This window comes from Bos indicus, chromosome X (assembly GCF_029378745.1).
Source record: "Bos indicus isolate NIAB-ARS_2022 breed Sahiwal x Tharparkar chromosome X, NIAB-ARS_B.indTharparkar_mat_pri_1.0, whole genome shotgun sequence".
Lineage (NCBI taxonomy): Eukaryota > Metazoa > Chordata > Mammalia > Artiodactyla > Bovidae > Bos > Bos indicus.
The window spans coordinates 74,468,553-74,483,956 of NC_091789.1; the positions used below are offsets into that span (position 1 = coordinate 74,468,553).

Here is a 15,404-nt window from a genome sequence, read left to right on the forward strand (position 1 = left end):
TGAATCACTTTGCTGTACACATGAAACTAACACAACATTTTCAATCAACTATACTCCAATAAAAACAACAACAAAACACTGTATTGAAATCCTTCTAGAACTTCTAGCACTACAGCTTTCAAACACTTCATGCCAAATTATACAAAAGACTACCATGTCTAAACAAACCTAGGGAGATGCCCTAGCAAATTCAGTAATTAGAATTATATTCTTAGATTTATTGTGAAGGATAATTGCTTGCTGTTACCTGAAATCAAGGCAAAAAGTGTTATTTATGTATGAAACTTGGTCTTTTGTACTGAGGAAGAATGAATTGTAATACATTTGACCAAAATGAAATGCTTACAGTATAATTGGTAATAACTGCAATGAAAATAATGGTTTATCTCAGTCACATGATTAAAATTGAAAGAGAAATGATGAATTACTAATCATTATTTTCTAAACTTTAATGAATTTGCCACCTAAATACTGTGAGAAGAATAGGAAAATTGCTATTCTCCTGTATTAGCGTTTGTTCAAAGAATTTGGAGTTTAACTGACTTAAAATAAGTATAAAAAATAAAAAATCTTTAAATCTAGGTTAGATTTAGTTAATTAGTTTAATTAATAATAGCTTTATTCCAATAAGATTATCCAACTAAATACCCAGGTGACTGTATTTAAGTAATCATTCTTGTCGTAGCTCAATATCTTTTTTTTTAAAAAACTAGCCAGCAGTATTATATTTACTTTGAAAAAAGTAGAAAATTATCCATGTGGAAGTGACAGACTTTTGTGAACTGTAGGTGAGCTCTTTTTCCTCTAAGCTATCAAGAAAATTCATTGAGTATTACTTAAGACAATGACAATTTTGTTCTTTCATTTGTCATCCATTTTCTTGTTATTCTATCAAAGAAAGAGGTTATAAAGAAATAAGAAATGAGATAGATTAATCCCTATTAAAACTACTTCAAGTTCTTTAAAAGAAAGTAGCAAAATGTTGATACTTATACTGTGAAGCCATTTGATATCACAAATTAATCAACATTCTGTTTGTCTTCCCAAGGAAACAATAATTATAATGTTTTATAAGCATATAGGGCATGACCATATTTACTGCATTTTCATTTAAGGTGAATGAATTCACCTTGTTTTTGGAAATCAGTCCTTGTCTCCAAATATATATTTATAATCTCAGTTTTATATAACTTAGCTGAATGTTACCCCAGAAGTAATTATATCCTTTTTGTTTTAACAAGATTTACCATATATCACAGTTTGCTTGGAACACTCCTGGTTTGTGCGTTTGGCTCTCAACTTTACTCTTCTCGATAACAAATTATATGGCCATCCACTTTAACTGACTTTAATTTTAATTAAAATTTTTTCAGTCAATATATAATAAATAGTTCGAATTTCTTATGAAAAAAAAGATTTTTTTCCTGAGGTATTTTGATATCTTCCATGAATACTTTCTCCAAAATCACTGCAGATGGTGATTGCAGCCATGAAATTAAAAGACGCTTATTCCTTGGAAGGAAAGTTATGACCAACCTAGATAGCATATTCAAAAGCAGAGATATTACTTCGCCAACAAAGGTCCGTCTAGTCAAGGCTATGGTTTTTCCCGTAGTCATGTATGTATGTGAGAGTTGGACTGTGAAGAAAGCTGAGCACCAAAGAATTGATGCTTTTGAACTGTGGTGTTGGAGAAGACTCTTGAGAGTCCCTTGGACTGCAAGGAGATCCAACCAGTCCATCCTAAAGGAGATCAGCCCTGGGATTTCTTTGGAAGGACTGATGCTGAGGCTGAAACTCCAATACTTTGGCCACCTCATGCGAAGAGTTGACTCATTGGAAAAGACTCTGATGCTGGGAGGGATTGGGGGCAGGAGGAGAAGGGGACGACAGAGGATGTGATGGCTGGATGGCATCACTGACTCAATGGATGTGAGTCTGAGTGAACTCTGGAAGTTGGTAATGGACAGGGAGGCCTGGCATGCTGCAATTCATGGGGTCGCAAAGAGTCGGACATGACTGAGCGACTGAACTGAACTGAACTGTCCATACATGATAGTTATTTAAAAAGAAAATAGCTATTAATCATGTGAAGTTCAGACATCAATACAGTATTGAGTTTAATAGGGGAGATTGAGAAGAAGGATAGTTTAGTACTTACAAACCAGAGTCTGGCTGACTGGATGCATATCCTTACTGGTTATGTGTTACATACTACTAGCTATGTGACCTTGAGAATGGTACTTAATTAACCTCTCTCTGTCTCAGTTTTCATATCTGTAAAATGATGAGAGTAATAGTATCTACCTCAGGGTTTATGAAAATTTACCAGGTTGATATGTGTGGCACATAGTCTTAATATGTGTTCAATTAGTGTTACCTGATATCATTAAGAATGTATAAAGCACTGTGATGGCCAAATATTAATCTTTGAATAATTTGTTAACAATGAAAACACTCATAAGTAAAATGAAAGCCATAGTAGTATATTTTAATATTTGCATAGGCCCATATCCTAAAATTATTTTTCATTCTCTCACCATTACTACCTATACATTTCAATAACCCCTGGGAATCCACAGGAAAGTAGAGAAGCTTTAATGATGATCAGAGTAGTGTTTTTTATTGTTAAATTTTAGTATGTATAGATAATTTATTGTTGAAACACACCTTGATAAGTGAGAATAGATGAACATATTCTTTTGGGCTACAGCATTGATTTTTTTGTGTGGTACACAGGCTTTTAAATATTTTTATTGGAGCATATAGTTGCTGTTGCTGAACAACAAATAGTTGCTTTATACTGTTGTGTTACTTTCTGCTGTACAACAAAGTGAATCAGCTGTGCATATACATATATTCCCTCTTTTTTTTTTTTAATTTCTTCCCATTTAGGTCACCACAGAGTAGAGTTCCCTGTGATTCTTGTTTTCGGTATTCAGTCACTAAGTCATGTCTGACTCTTTGCGACCCCATGGACTGCAGCACGCTAGGCTTCCCTGTTCTTCACTATCTCTCAGAGTTGGCTCAAATTCATGTCCATTGAGTTGGTGATGCTATCTAACCATCTCATCCTCTGCTGCCTCCTTCTCCTTTTGACTTCAGTCTTTCCCAGCATCAGAGTCTTTTCCAGTGAGTCACCTCTTCACATCAGGTAGCCAAAGTATTAGAGCTTCAGCTTCAGCATTAGTCCTTCCAATGAATATTCAGGACTGCTTTCCTTTAGGATTGAATGGTTTGATCTCCTTGCAGTCCAAGGGGATCTCAAGAGCCTTCTCCAATGCAAGTTGAAAGCTTCAGTTCTTCGGCATTCAGCCTTCTCTATGGACCGACTCTCACATCCATACATGGGTACTGGAAAAACCATTGCTTTGACTATGTGGACCTTTGTCAGCAAAGTGATGTCTCTGCTTTTTAATATTCTGTCTAGGATTGTCATAGTTTTCCTTAAAAGAAGCAAGTATCTTTAATTTCATTCCTGCAGTCACCATCCACAGTGATTTAGGAGCCCAAGAAAATAGAATCTGTCACTGCTTCCACTTTTTTCCCTTTTCTTTGCCATGAAGTGATGGGACCAGATGCCATTAACTTAGTTTTTTTTTAAAATGTTGAGTTTCAAGCCAGCTGTTTTGCTCTTCTCTTTCACCCTCATCAAGAGGCTTTTTAGTCCCTCTTCCTGTCATTAGGATAGTATAATCTACATATCTGAGGTTGTTGATATTTCTTCTGGCAATCTTAATTCCAGCTTGTGATTCACCCAGCCTGCCACTTCACACAGTGTACTCTGCATATCAATTAAATAAGAAGGGTGACAATGTACAGCCTTGTCATACTCTTTTCCCAATTTTGAACCAGTCCATTGTTCTGTGTCTGGTTCTAACTACTGCTTTGTGATCTGCATATAAGTTTCTCAGGAGATGTGTAAGGTGGTCTGGTAATCCCATCTCCTTAAGAATTTTCCACAGTTTGTTGTGATCCACACAAAGGCTTCAGTGTAGTCAGTGAGACATAAATAGATGTTTTGGGGGAACTCCATTACTTTCTCCATGATCCATTGAATGTTGGGCAATTTGATCTCTGGTTCCTCTGCCTTTTCTAAATCCAGCTTGAACATCTGGAAGTTCTAAGTTCACATACTACTGAAGCTAGCTTGAAAGATTTTGAGCAAAAACGTGCTAGAATGTGAAATGAGCAAAGTTGCACATTGGTTTGAACATTCTTTGGCATTGCCCTTCTTTGAGATTGGAATGAAAACTGACCTTTTCCAGTCCTGTGGCCACTGCTGAGTTTTCCAAATTTGCTGACATATCACATGCAGCACTTTAACAGCACCATCTTTTAGGATCTTAAATAGCTCAGTTGGAATTCTGTCTCGTCCACTAGCTTTGTTCTCAGTAATGCTTCCTAAGGCCCACTTGACTTCACACTCCATGATGTCTGACTCTAGGTTAGTGACTATGCCATCGTGGTTAGCTGGGTCATTAAGACTTTTTTGTCTAGTTCTTCTGTGTATTCCTGGCAGCTTTTCTTAATCTCTCCTGCTTCAGCTGGTCCTTACAGTTTCTGTCCTTTATCATGCCCATACTTATAGGAAATATTCCCATGATATCTTCAATTTTCATGAAGAGATCTCTAGTTTTTCCCATTCTATTGTTTTCCTCTGTTTATTTGCACTGTTCATTTAAGAATGCCTTTTTATCTCTCCTTGCTATTCTCTGAAGTCTGAATTCAGTTGGGTATATCTTTCACTTTCTTCCTTGCTTTTTACTTTTCTTCTTTTCTCAACTATTTATAAAGCCTCCTTAGAGAACCACTTTGCCATATAGCATTTCTTTTTCATTGAAATGGTTTTGACCACTGCCTCCTGTACAGTGTTACGAATCTCCATCTGTAGTTCTTCAGGCACTCTTTCTACCAGATCTAATCCTTTGAATGTGTTTGTCACCTAGACTGTATAATCATAAAGGATTTGATTTAGGTCAAACCTACTGGGAAAAACATCAATAACCTCAGATATGCAGATGACACCACCCTAGTGGCAGAAAATGAAGAGGAACTAAAAAGCCTCTTAATGAAGGTGAAAGAGGAGAGTGAAAAAGCCAGCTTAAAACTTAATATTCAAAAAACTAACATCATGGCCTCCAGTCCCATCAATTCACGGCTAATAGATGGGGGGAAAATGGAAACAGTGGAAACAAAAAAATAAATAAATAAAAACTTTCTTTTCTTGGGCTCCAAAATCACTGCAGACAGTGACTGCAGACTTGAAATTAAATGATGCTTACTCCTTGGAAGAAAAGCTATGACAATCCTAGAAAGCATATTAAAAAGCAGAGGTATTACTGCTGACACAAATCTGTGTAGTCAAAGCTATGGCTTTTCCAGTAATCATGTATGAATGTGAGAATTGGACCATAAAGAAGGCTGAGTGCCAAAGAATTGCCAAAGAATTGATGCTTTTGAACTGTGTTGCTGGAGAAGACTTTTGAGACCCCCCTTGGACAGGCTTCAGCAGTATGTGAAGTGTGAACTTCCAGATGTTCAGGCTGCTTTTAGAAAGGCAGAGGAACCAGAGATCAAATTGCCAACATCCACTGGATCATGGAAAAAGCCAAAGGGTTCCAGAAAAACATCTATTTCTGCTTTATTGACTACTCCAAAGCCTTTGACTGTGTGGATCACAATAAACTGTGGAAAATTCTGAAAGAAATGGGAATACCAGACCACCTGACCTGCCAATTGAGAAACCTATATGCAGGTCAGGAAGCAACAGTTAGAACTGGACATGGAACAACAGACTGGTTCCAAATAGGAAAAGGAGTACATCAAGGCTGTATATTGTCACCCTGCTTATTTATATGCAGAGCACATCATGAGAAACACTGGGCTGGAAGAAGCACAAGCTGGAATCAAGATTGCCGGGAGAAATCTCAATAACCTCAGATATGCAGATGACACCACCCTTATGGCAGAAAGTGAAGAGGAACGCATGTATACCTGTGGCGGATTCATTTTGATATTTGGCAAAACTAATACAATTATGTAAAGTTTAAAAATAAAATAAAATTAAAAAAAAAAAAGAAAGTGAAAGTGGAGAGTGAAAAAGTTGGCTTAAAGCTCAACATTCAGAAAACGAAGATCATGGCATCTGGTCCCATCACTTTATGGCAAATAGATGGGGAAACAGTGTCAAACTTTATTTTGGGGGGCTCTAAAATCACTGCAGGTGGTGATTGCAGCCAGGAAATTAAAAGACGCTTGTTCCTTGTAAGGAAAGTTATGACCAACCTAGATAGCATATTGAAAAGCAGAGACATTACTTTGCCAACAAAGGCCCGTCTAGTCAAGGCTATGGTTTTTCCAGTGGTCATGTATGGATGTGAGAGTTGGACTGTGAAGAAACTTGAGCACCGAAGAATTGATGCTTTTGAGCTGTGGTGTTGGAGAAGACTCTTGAGAGTCCCTTGGACTGCAAGGAGATCCAACCAGTTCATTCTAAAGGAGATCAGCCCTGGGTGTTCTTTGGAAGGAATGATGCTAAAGCTGAAACTCCAGTACTCTGGCCACCTCATGCGAAGCATTGACTCATTGGAAAAGACTCTGATGTTGGAGGGATTGGGAGCAGGAGGAGAAGGGGACAACAGAGGATGAAATGGCTGGATGGCATCACCGACTCGATGGACGTGAGTCTGAGTGAACTCCGGGAGTTGGTGATGGACAGGGAGGCCTGGCGTGCTGCAATTCATGGGGTCGCAGAGAGTTGCACAGGACTGAATGACTGAACTGAACTGAACTGTACAGCAAGGTGATCAAACTTATCAATCCTAAAGGTAATAAACCCTGAATATTCATTGGAAGGACTAATGCTGAAGTTGAAGCTCCAATACTTTGGCCACCTGATGCAAAGAACTGACTCATTGGCAAAAAACCCTGATGCTGGGAAAGATCGAATGCAGGAAGAGAAGGACAACAAAGGGATGTGATGGTTGCATGTCATCCCCAATTCAATGCACATGAATTTGAGCAAACTCTGGGAGACAGTGAAGTCCATGGGGTCACAAAGAGAGACCCGACTGAGTGACTCAATAACACCAACAATAGCTGAATGGTCTTGTGGTTTCCCCTACTTTCTTCAATTTATGCTTGAATTCTGCAATAAGGAGCTCATGATCTGAGTCACAGTCAGCTCCAGTTTTTATTTTTAGTGATTGTATAGAGCTTCTCTTTCTTTAACTGCAAACAACATAATCAGTCTGATTTTGTTATTGACCATTTTGTGATGTCCATGTGTAGAGTTGTCTCTTGTGCTGTTGGAAAAGAGTGTTTGCTATAAGCAGTGTGTTCTCTTAACAAAACTGTTAGCCTTTGCCCTGCTTCATTTTGTATTCCATGGCCAAACTTCCCTCTTATTCTGGGTATCTCTCTTTTTAAAATTTATTTTTATTGGCTGTGCTGGGTTTTCATTGCTGTGCAGGCTTTTCTGTAGTTGCACCATGCGGGGCTCACTCTCTAGTTGCCATGCGCAGGCTTCTGATTGTGGTGGCTTCTCTTGTTGCAGAGCACAGGCTCTAGGGCATGGACTTCAGTAGTTGCAGCTCCCAGACTCTAAAGCAGGAGCTCAGTAGTTGTGATGCATGGGTTTAGTTGCTCCATGGCATGTGAGATCTTCCTGGATCAGGAATAGAACCCCTGCCCCCTCAATTGGCAGGTGAATTCTTTACCACTGAGCCACCAGAGAAGCCCTTGACTATCTCCTGACTTCCTACTTTTACATTCCAATCCCCTGTGATGAAAAAGACATCATTTTTAGGGGTTAGTTCTAGAAGGTGTTGTAGGTCTTTATAGAAACTGTCAACTTCAGCTTCTTTGGCATCAGTGGTTGAGGCATAGACTTGGATTACTGTGATACTGAATGGTTTAATCAGAAATGAACCAAGATCATTCTATTGTTTTTTGAGATTGCACCCAAGTATACTGTGTTTCAGACTCTCTTGTTGACTATGAGGACTATTCCATTTCTTCTAAGGGATTCTTGCCCACAGTAGATATAAATGGTCATATCTTTTTGCCTTTTCATACAGTCCATGTGGTTCTCCAAGCATGAATGTTAGAGTGGGTTTCCATTTCCTTCTCCAGTGGACCACATTTTGTCAGAACTCTTCACTATGATCCCTCTATCTTGGGTGGCCCTGCATGGCATGACTCATAGCTTCATTGAGTTGTTAAAGCCCCTTTGCCATGACAAGGCTGTGATCCTTGAGGTGGAGGTTCTCATTAGTTATCTGTTTAATACATATTAGTGTATGTATGTCAATCTTAGTATCCCAGTTGATTCCATGACCCTTACCCCCTTGATCTGTATAGGTTTGTTTTCTATTTCTTTGTCTCTATTTCTGCTTTGCAAATAAGTTCATCTATACCAGGAACCCAAATGTCCAGCAACAAGTACATGGATAGACAACCTATTGTATATCTCCACATATGAACTCACAATCCCCTGCCCCTCATTCACTGGCAGCCAAAAACCTACTGTCTGACACTTCAGGTTAGTTTAAGTTTTCTTGAGGTGCGTGTAAATGAAATCCTACAGCATGTAGTCTTTTTTGTTTCTTTCTTTCATAATTATTTTTACATTCATCCATGTTGTTGGAGTGTGTCAATGGTTTGTTAGTTTACATCAAATATCCATTGTGTGGATACAGGACAGGTTGTCTGTTTACCCGTTGATGGATATTTGAGTTGTTGCCAGTTTTGTGATATTACCAGTAAAGCTGCAGTGAATATCCATGTGGCAGTGTTTACATGGATTCATGCCTTTCATTTTTGTAAAAATACTGAGGGTTAGAGTGAGTGTGTCATATATTTAACTTTCAAGTATACCGTCAAGCTGTTTTCCAGTTCCTGTACCATTTTATTGATACATTCCCAACAGTAGTGTATGAGAATTTTAGTTCTTCAATATCCATACCAACACTTGATATGATCATTCTTTTTAATTTTAGCTATTTTAAAATGTGTGTAATAATATCTCATATTATTTTAATTTGTAATTCCTTAGTAACTAACGTTAAGCATTTTTAATGTGCTTATTTTCCATCCATTTATATTTTCTGAATTGTCTGTTGAAATATTTTATATCCCTTTTTTTACTTGGTTCATTTTCTTATTATTGAGTTTTGAGAAAAGAAAGAAAGTGAAATTGCTCAGTTGTGTCTGACTCTTTGCAACCCCATGGACTGTAGCCTACCAGGATTCTCTATCCATGGGATTTTTCAGGCATAAATGCTGGAGTTAGGTTGCTATTTCCTTACCCAGGGGATCTTCCCAACCCAGGGATTGAACCTGGGTCTCCTGCATTGTAGGCAGACACTTTACTGTCTGAGCCACCAGGGAATATTCTAGATGCAAGTCCATTATCAGAGCTATGCCTTGTGGATTTTTTTCTCTGTGTCTATAAATTGTCATTTAATTCTCTTAATTGTGTTTTAACAGGAAGACATTTCTAATGTTGGTAAAGACAGTGTTAAAATTTTTTTTTCCTGCTCTGTATTCTGTTTATGGTGTTATAACTAAGAAATGTTTGCCTTGCCTAAAATTTCAAGGTTTTTCCCTGTGTTTTCTTTTAGAAGTTTTATATTTTTAAGTTTTACATTTAAATCTATGATCTATTTTGATTTAATATTTGTATTTGGTGCAATATATGGTTCAAAACTAATTTTTTCATACTGACACCCAATTATTCTAGCAACATTTGTTGAAAATACTATCCGTTTTCTATGGAATTACATTTGTATCTTGACCAAAAATCAGCTGCCCGGATATGTATGATTCTATTTATATACTTTCTACTGTGTTCCATTAACCTATTTGCCTGTCATTACTCCATTACCACACTGCCTTCATTACTGTTTCTTTATAATTAAGTTTTGAAGTTAGATACTATTAGTCAGCCAGCTGTTTTCAACTTATTCAGAGTTGTTTTGAACTGGGTCCTTTGCTTTTCTTTATGAATTTTGTAGTCAGCTTTTCACTTTCTACCAAAAAAGACTTTTAGGATTTTGATTGAAATGGGGTTGAATATATAAATCAATTCAGGGAGAATTGACATTTTACCAACACTGAGTCTTCTGATGCATGAACATGGTATCTCTTTCCAGTTATGCCTTCTTTAATTTCATTAGTGTTTTATAGTTTGCAGTGTACAAATCTTACACATCTTTTTTTGTATATTTTATATTTCCTATTTTTCCTATTATTGTAAATAGCATTGATTTTAAATTTCATGTTGCAATTTTTCTGCTGCTAGTATGTAGAAATACAATTGTTTTTTATTTTTAATTGGAGGATAATTGCTGTACAGTATTGTGTTTTATTTTGATCTTGTATACTACAACTTTGATAAAAGTCACTCATTCTACTAAGTTTCTTTTTTATAGATTTCAACATTTTTTCAACATAAACAGTCATGTCATTCGTGAATAGTTTTACTGCTTTCTCATTTGGATGTATTTTATTTTCAATGGCTAAAACTTACAGTATAGTGTTATAGAAGTGAAGAGGATGGACTGTCTTATTTATTCCTGAGCTTGATGGAAATCATACACTTTTTTTACGCTTTAAGTATGATGTTGGCTGTAGTTTTACATGAGTGAGTGAGTGAACTCGCTCAGTGGTGTCTGACTCTTTGTGACCCCATGTACTGTATAGCCTACCAGGTTCCTCCTTCCATGGGATTCTCCAGGCAAGAGTATTGGAGTGGGTTGCCATTGCCTTCTCCAGGGGATCTTCCCAACTCAGGGATCAAACCCAGGTCTCCCGCATTCCAGGCAGATGCTTTAACCTCTGAGCCACCAGGGAAGTTTTACATAGATGCTTTTAATTAGGTTGAGGAAGTTCCATTCTCTCCTGTTTGATGAACATTTTTTGTTAGAGATAGTTGTTGAATTCTGTCAAATGTTTTTCTTTATCTATTGAGAGAGATTGCATGTTTTTTTGTGTTTTTATTACTACATTTATAATTACATTTATTCTCAATTGTTAAACTAACCTTGTTTTCCCAAGGTAAACAAGACTTGGTTATGACATATTATTCTTTTTATATATAACATGACTTTACACACATAGCTGAGTTTTATTTGCTAAATTTTTGTTTATAATTTTTATATTTACATTCATGAGGGATTTGGTTTGTAGTTTTCTTGTAATATCTTCCAGAGTGTGTGTGTGTGTGTGTTCAGTCATGTCCAACTCTGCAACCCCATGGACTACAGCCTGCCAGGCTCCTCTGTTCATGAAAATTTCCAGGCAATAATACTGGAGTGGGTTGCCATTTCCTACTCTGGGAGATCTTCTGACCCAAGTATCAAACTCACATTTCTTGCATCTCTTGTATTGGCAGGCAGATTCTTTACCACTGTGCCACCTGGGAATCCCTATAATATCTTTCTGGCCTCATTGTGTGAGTTGGAGGACATTATCTCATCTTCAGTATTCTGGAAGAATCATTTAGAATTGGAATTGATTTCATGTCCAGCTCTTTGCGACCCCATGGACTACACAATCCATGGAATTCTCCAGGCCAGAATACTGGAGTGGGTAGTCTTTCCCTTTTCCAGGGGATCTTCCCAACCCAAGGATCGAATGCAGATCTCCCACATTGCAGACAGATACTTCACCAGCTGAGCCACAAGGAAGACCCCATAAAGAAAAGCCAGTAATATTGTCAGTAAAATGAGTTTATTTTGGGAATGGCAGAAAATTGCAATTCGGGACAAGCCAACTAGCATGACCTATAGTCAGGACTCCATTTTAAATGAGATTTTCTTTGTACATTTTACAGTTATACTTCACTAATGAATTCAGCTTGGCTTAGAGGTTTTTTTAGTGGAGATTTTTAACTGTAAATACAATTTCTTTAATACCTTTGTAATTATTTACTTCTCCTTGATTGAGCATTGATATACTTTTTCTTTCAAGGAAATTGTTCATTATTGAGTGCAGTCCAGTTCTGTTCTATTGCTCAGTCATGTCAGACTCTGCCACCCCAGGGACTACAGCAGGGCAGGCTGCCCTGTCCATCAGCAACTCCCAGAGTCTACTCAAACTCAAGTCCATTGAGTCAGTGATACCATCCAATCATCTCATCTTCCATCGTCCCCTTCTCCGCCTGCCTTCAATCTTTCTCAGCATCAGGGTTTTTTCCAATGAGTCAGTTCTTCATATCAGATGGCCAAAGTATTGGAGTTTCAGCTTCAGCATCAGTCCTTCCAATGAATATTCAGGACTGATTTTCTTTAGGATGGACTGGTTGGATCTGCTTGCTGTCCAAGGGACTCTCAAGAGTCTTCTCCAACACCACAGTTCAAGAGCATCAATTCTTTGGCACTCAGCTTTCTTTATAGTCCAGCTCTCACATCCATACATGACTATAGGAAAAACCATAGCTTTGACTGGGTGAACTTTGTTGGCAAAGTAATGTCTCTGCTTTTTAATATGCTATCTAGTTTGGTCATAACTTTTCTTCCAAGGAGCAAGCGTCTTTTAATTTCATGGGTGCATTCATCATCTGCAGTGATTGTGGAGCCCAAAGAAATAAAGTCTGCCACTGTTTCCACTGTCGCCCCATCTGTTGGCTATGAACTGATGAGACCAGATGCCATAATCTTAGTATTCTGAATGCTGAGTTTGAAGCCACATTTTTCACTTTCCTCTTGACTTGCATCAGGAGGCTCTTTAGTTCTTCTTCACTTTCTGCCATAAGGGTGGTTTCATCTGCATATCTGAGGTTATAGATATTTCTTCCAGTAATCTTGATTCCAGCTTGTGCCTCATCCAATCCAGCATTTCTCATGATGTACTCTGCGTATAAGTTAAATAATCAGGGTGACAATATACAGCCTTGATGTACTCCTTTTCCGATTTGGAACCAGTGGGTTGTTTCCTGTCTGGTTCTAACTGTTGTTTCTTGACCTGCATACCAATTTCTCGGGAGGCAGGTCAGGTGGTCTGGTATTCCCTTCTCTTGAAGAATTTTCCACAGTTTGTTGTGATCCACACAGTCAAAGGCTTTGGCATAGTCAGTAAAGCAGAAGTAGATATTTTTCTGGAATTCCCTTGCTTTTTCTATATCCAGTGGATGTTGGCAATTTGATTTCTGGTTCCTCTGCCTTTTCTAAATCCATCTTAAGCATCTAGTAGTTCTTGGTTTTCATACTGTTGAAGCATAGCCTGGAGAATTTCGAGTATTACTTTGCTAGTGTGTGAGATGAATGCAATTGTGCAGTAGTTTGAGCATTCTTTGGCATTGCCTTTCTTTGGGATTGAAACAAAAACTGACCTTTTCCAGTCCTGTGGCCACTGCTGAGTAATATTCCATTATTGAGTAGAATGTCATAAAGTGTTTCATATTATCTCACTAATCTGTTAATGTCTATAGATGCTGTTGTGATGTATACTTCCATATTTTAGTCATAATTATGGACTGATCTATTTCTCTTTGCAGATTTATCAGTTTTTGCTTCATATATTTTGAAGCTCTGTTTTTAGGTATGTAAATTGTTTATAAAATTGACCTCTATATAACTTGTCTATTCCTCTTTATCATTATGAAATGACCTTCTTATTTTAATTTTTTTAATCGAAGGATAATTGCTTTACAGTATTTTTGTTGTTTTCTGTCATACCTCAACATGAGTCAGCCATAGGTATACATATACCCACTCCAGTGTTCTTGCCTGGAGAATCCCAGGGACGGGGGAGCCTAGTGGGCTACCGTCTATGGAGCCTCACAGAGTTGGACACGACTGAAGCGACTTAGCAGCAGCAGCAGCATACATATATCCCCTCCCTTTTGAAACTCCCTCCCATCTCCTCCCTCTGCATCCCACCCTTGTAGGTTGATACAGAGTTTCCTGAGCCATACAGCAAATTCCTGTTGAGTTTGATTTTCCTGAGCCATATAGGAAATTCCCACCGGCTATGTATTTTACATATGGTAATATAATTTTCCATGTTACTCTTTCCATACATCTCACTCTCTCCTCCCCTTTCCCCATGTCTATAAGTCTATTTTCTATGTCTGTTTCTTCATTGCTGCCCTGTAAAGAAGTTCTTCAGTACCATTCTTCTAGATTCCGTATATATGTGTTAGCATATGATATTTATCTTTCTCTTTCTGACTTACTTCACTCTGTATCATAGGTTCTAGGTTCATCCACCTCATCAGAACTGACTCAAACGTGTTCCTTTTTATGACTGAGTAATATTCCATTGTGTATATGTACCACAAACTCTTTATCCATTTTCTGTTGATGCACATCTAGGTTGCTTCCATGTTCTAGCTATTATAAGTAGTGCTGCAATGAACAATGGAATACATGTGTCTTTTTCAATTTTGGTTTCCTCAGGGTATATGCCTAGGAGTGAGATTGCTGTGTCATATAGTGGTTTTATTCCTAGTTTTTAAAGGAATCTCCATACCAATGAAATGACCTGCTTAATCCCTGGTAATTTTTCACATTGTTATTGAAAGATACATTCACTCTGTATAAAATTCTAGATTTTCATTTCTTTCTTTCTTTTTTTTTAATTTCCAATTTTTTCAGATAAACAACATACAGTACTGTGTGCATTTAAGGTATACAACATAATTTTGACTTATGCACATCATGATTGTTGTCATAATAAGTTTAGTAAATATTCATCATCTCGTATAGATACAAAAATAACAAATGAAAAGCAATTTTTCCCTTATAATGAGAATTCTTAGAATTTATTGTAACTTTCATATATAACATACAGCATTTTAATTATACTTATGTTGAATATTGCATCTCTAGTACTTACTTATAACTAGAAGTTTTTACTTTTGGCTACTGCATCTGATTCTGTTTCTCCCACACCCTGCTTTTGGTAACCATAAATCTGATCTCTTTTTCTTTTTTTTTTTTTATTTTTGAAATATAATTGACCTGCAGAATTGTGTTGGTTCCTGTTACACAACATGGTGATTTGGTATTTATGTACATTTCAAACTGACCAGCATGATAAGTCTAGGTACAATATGTAACAAAAGATTGACTATATTTCCCACACTGTACATTTCATACCCATGATTCACTTATTTCACAACTAGAAGTTTGTGCCTGTTAATCTTCCTTACCTATTTATTCACCATACACACCTCCTTTTTCACAAATACCTGTTTGTTCTTTGTATCTGTAATACCATTCATGTTTTGTTATATGTGTTCATTTATTTTCTGTTTTAGAGTCCACATAAAAGTGAGATCACGTTGTATTTGTTTTTCTCTGACTTATTCCACTTAGCATAGTACCTTGTAGACCCACTCATATTTTTGCAAATGGCCAAGTTTTTATAATGGTATATTAATGTTCCATTGACTA

At 37.2% G+C, this 15,404-nt stretch overlaps 1 protein-coding gene across 24 annotated transcripts in view; it reads left to right on the plus strand.

Annotated features, from left to right (window-relative positions):
- RPS6KA6 (ribosomal protein S6 kinase A6) overlaps positions 1–15,404 on the plus strand; it is a 388,962-nt gene that overhangs the window by 343,556 nt on the left and 30,002 nt on the right. The window contains exon 23 of one of the 24 annotated variants that reach the window (XM_070784469.1): positions 13,502–13,545. The exons of the other annotated variants lie outside the window; for them this stretch is intronic. Coding sequence (XP_070640570.1) covers positions 13,502–13,531 — 30 coding nt within the window. The 3' untranslated portion in view covers positions 13,532–13,545. The remainder of the gene's footprint in view (positions 1–13,501; positions 13,546–15,404) is intronic. 24 annotated transcript variants of the gene reach the window in all.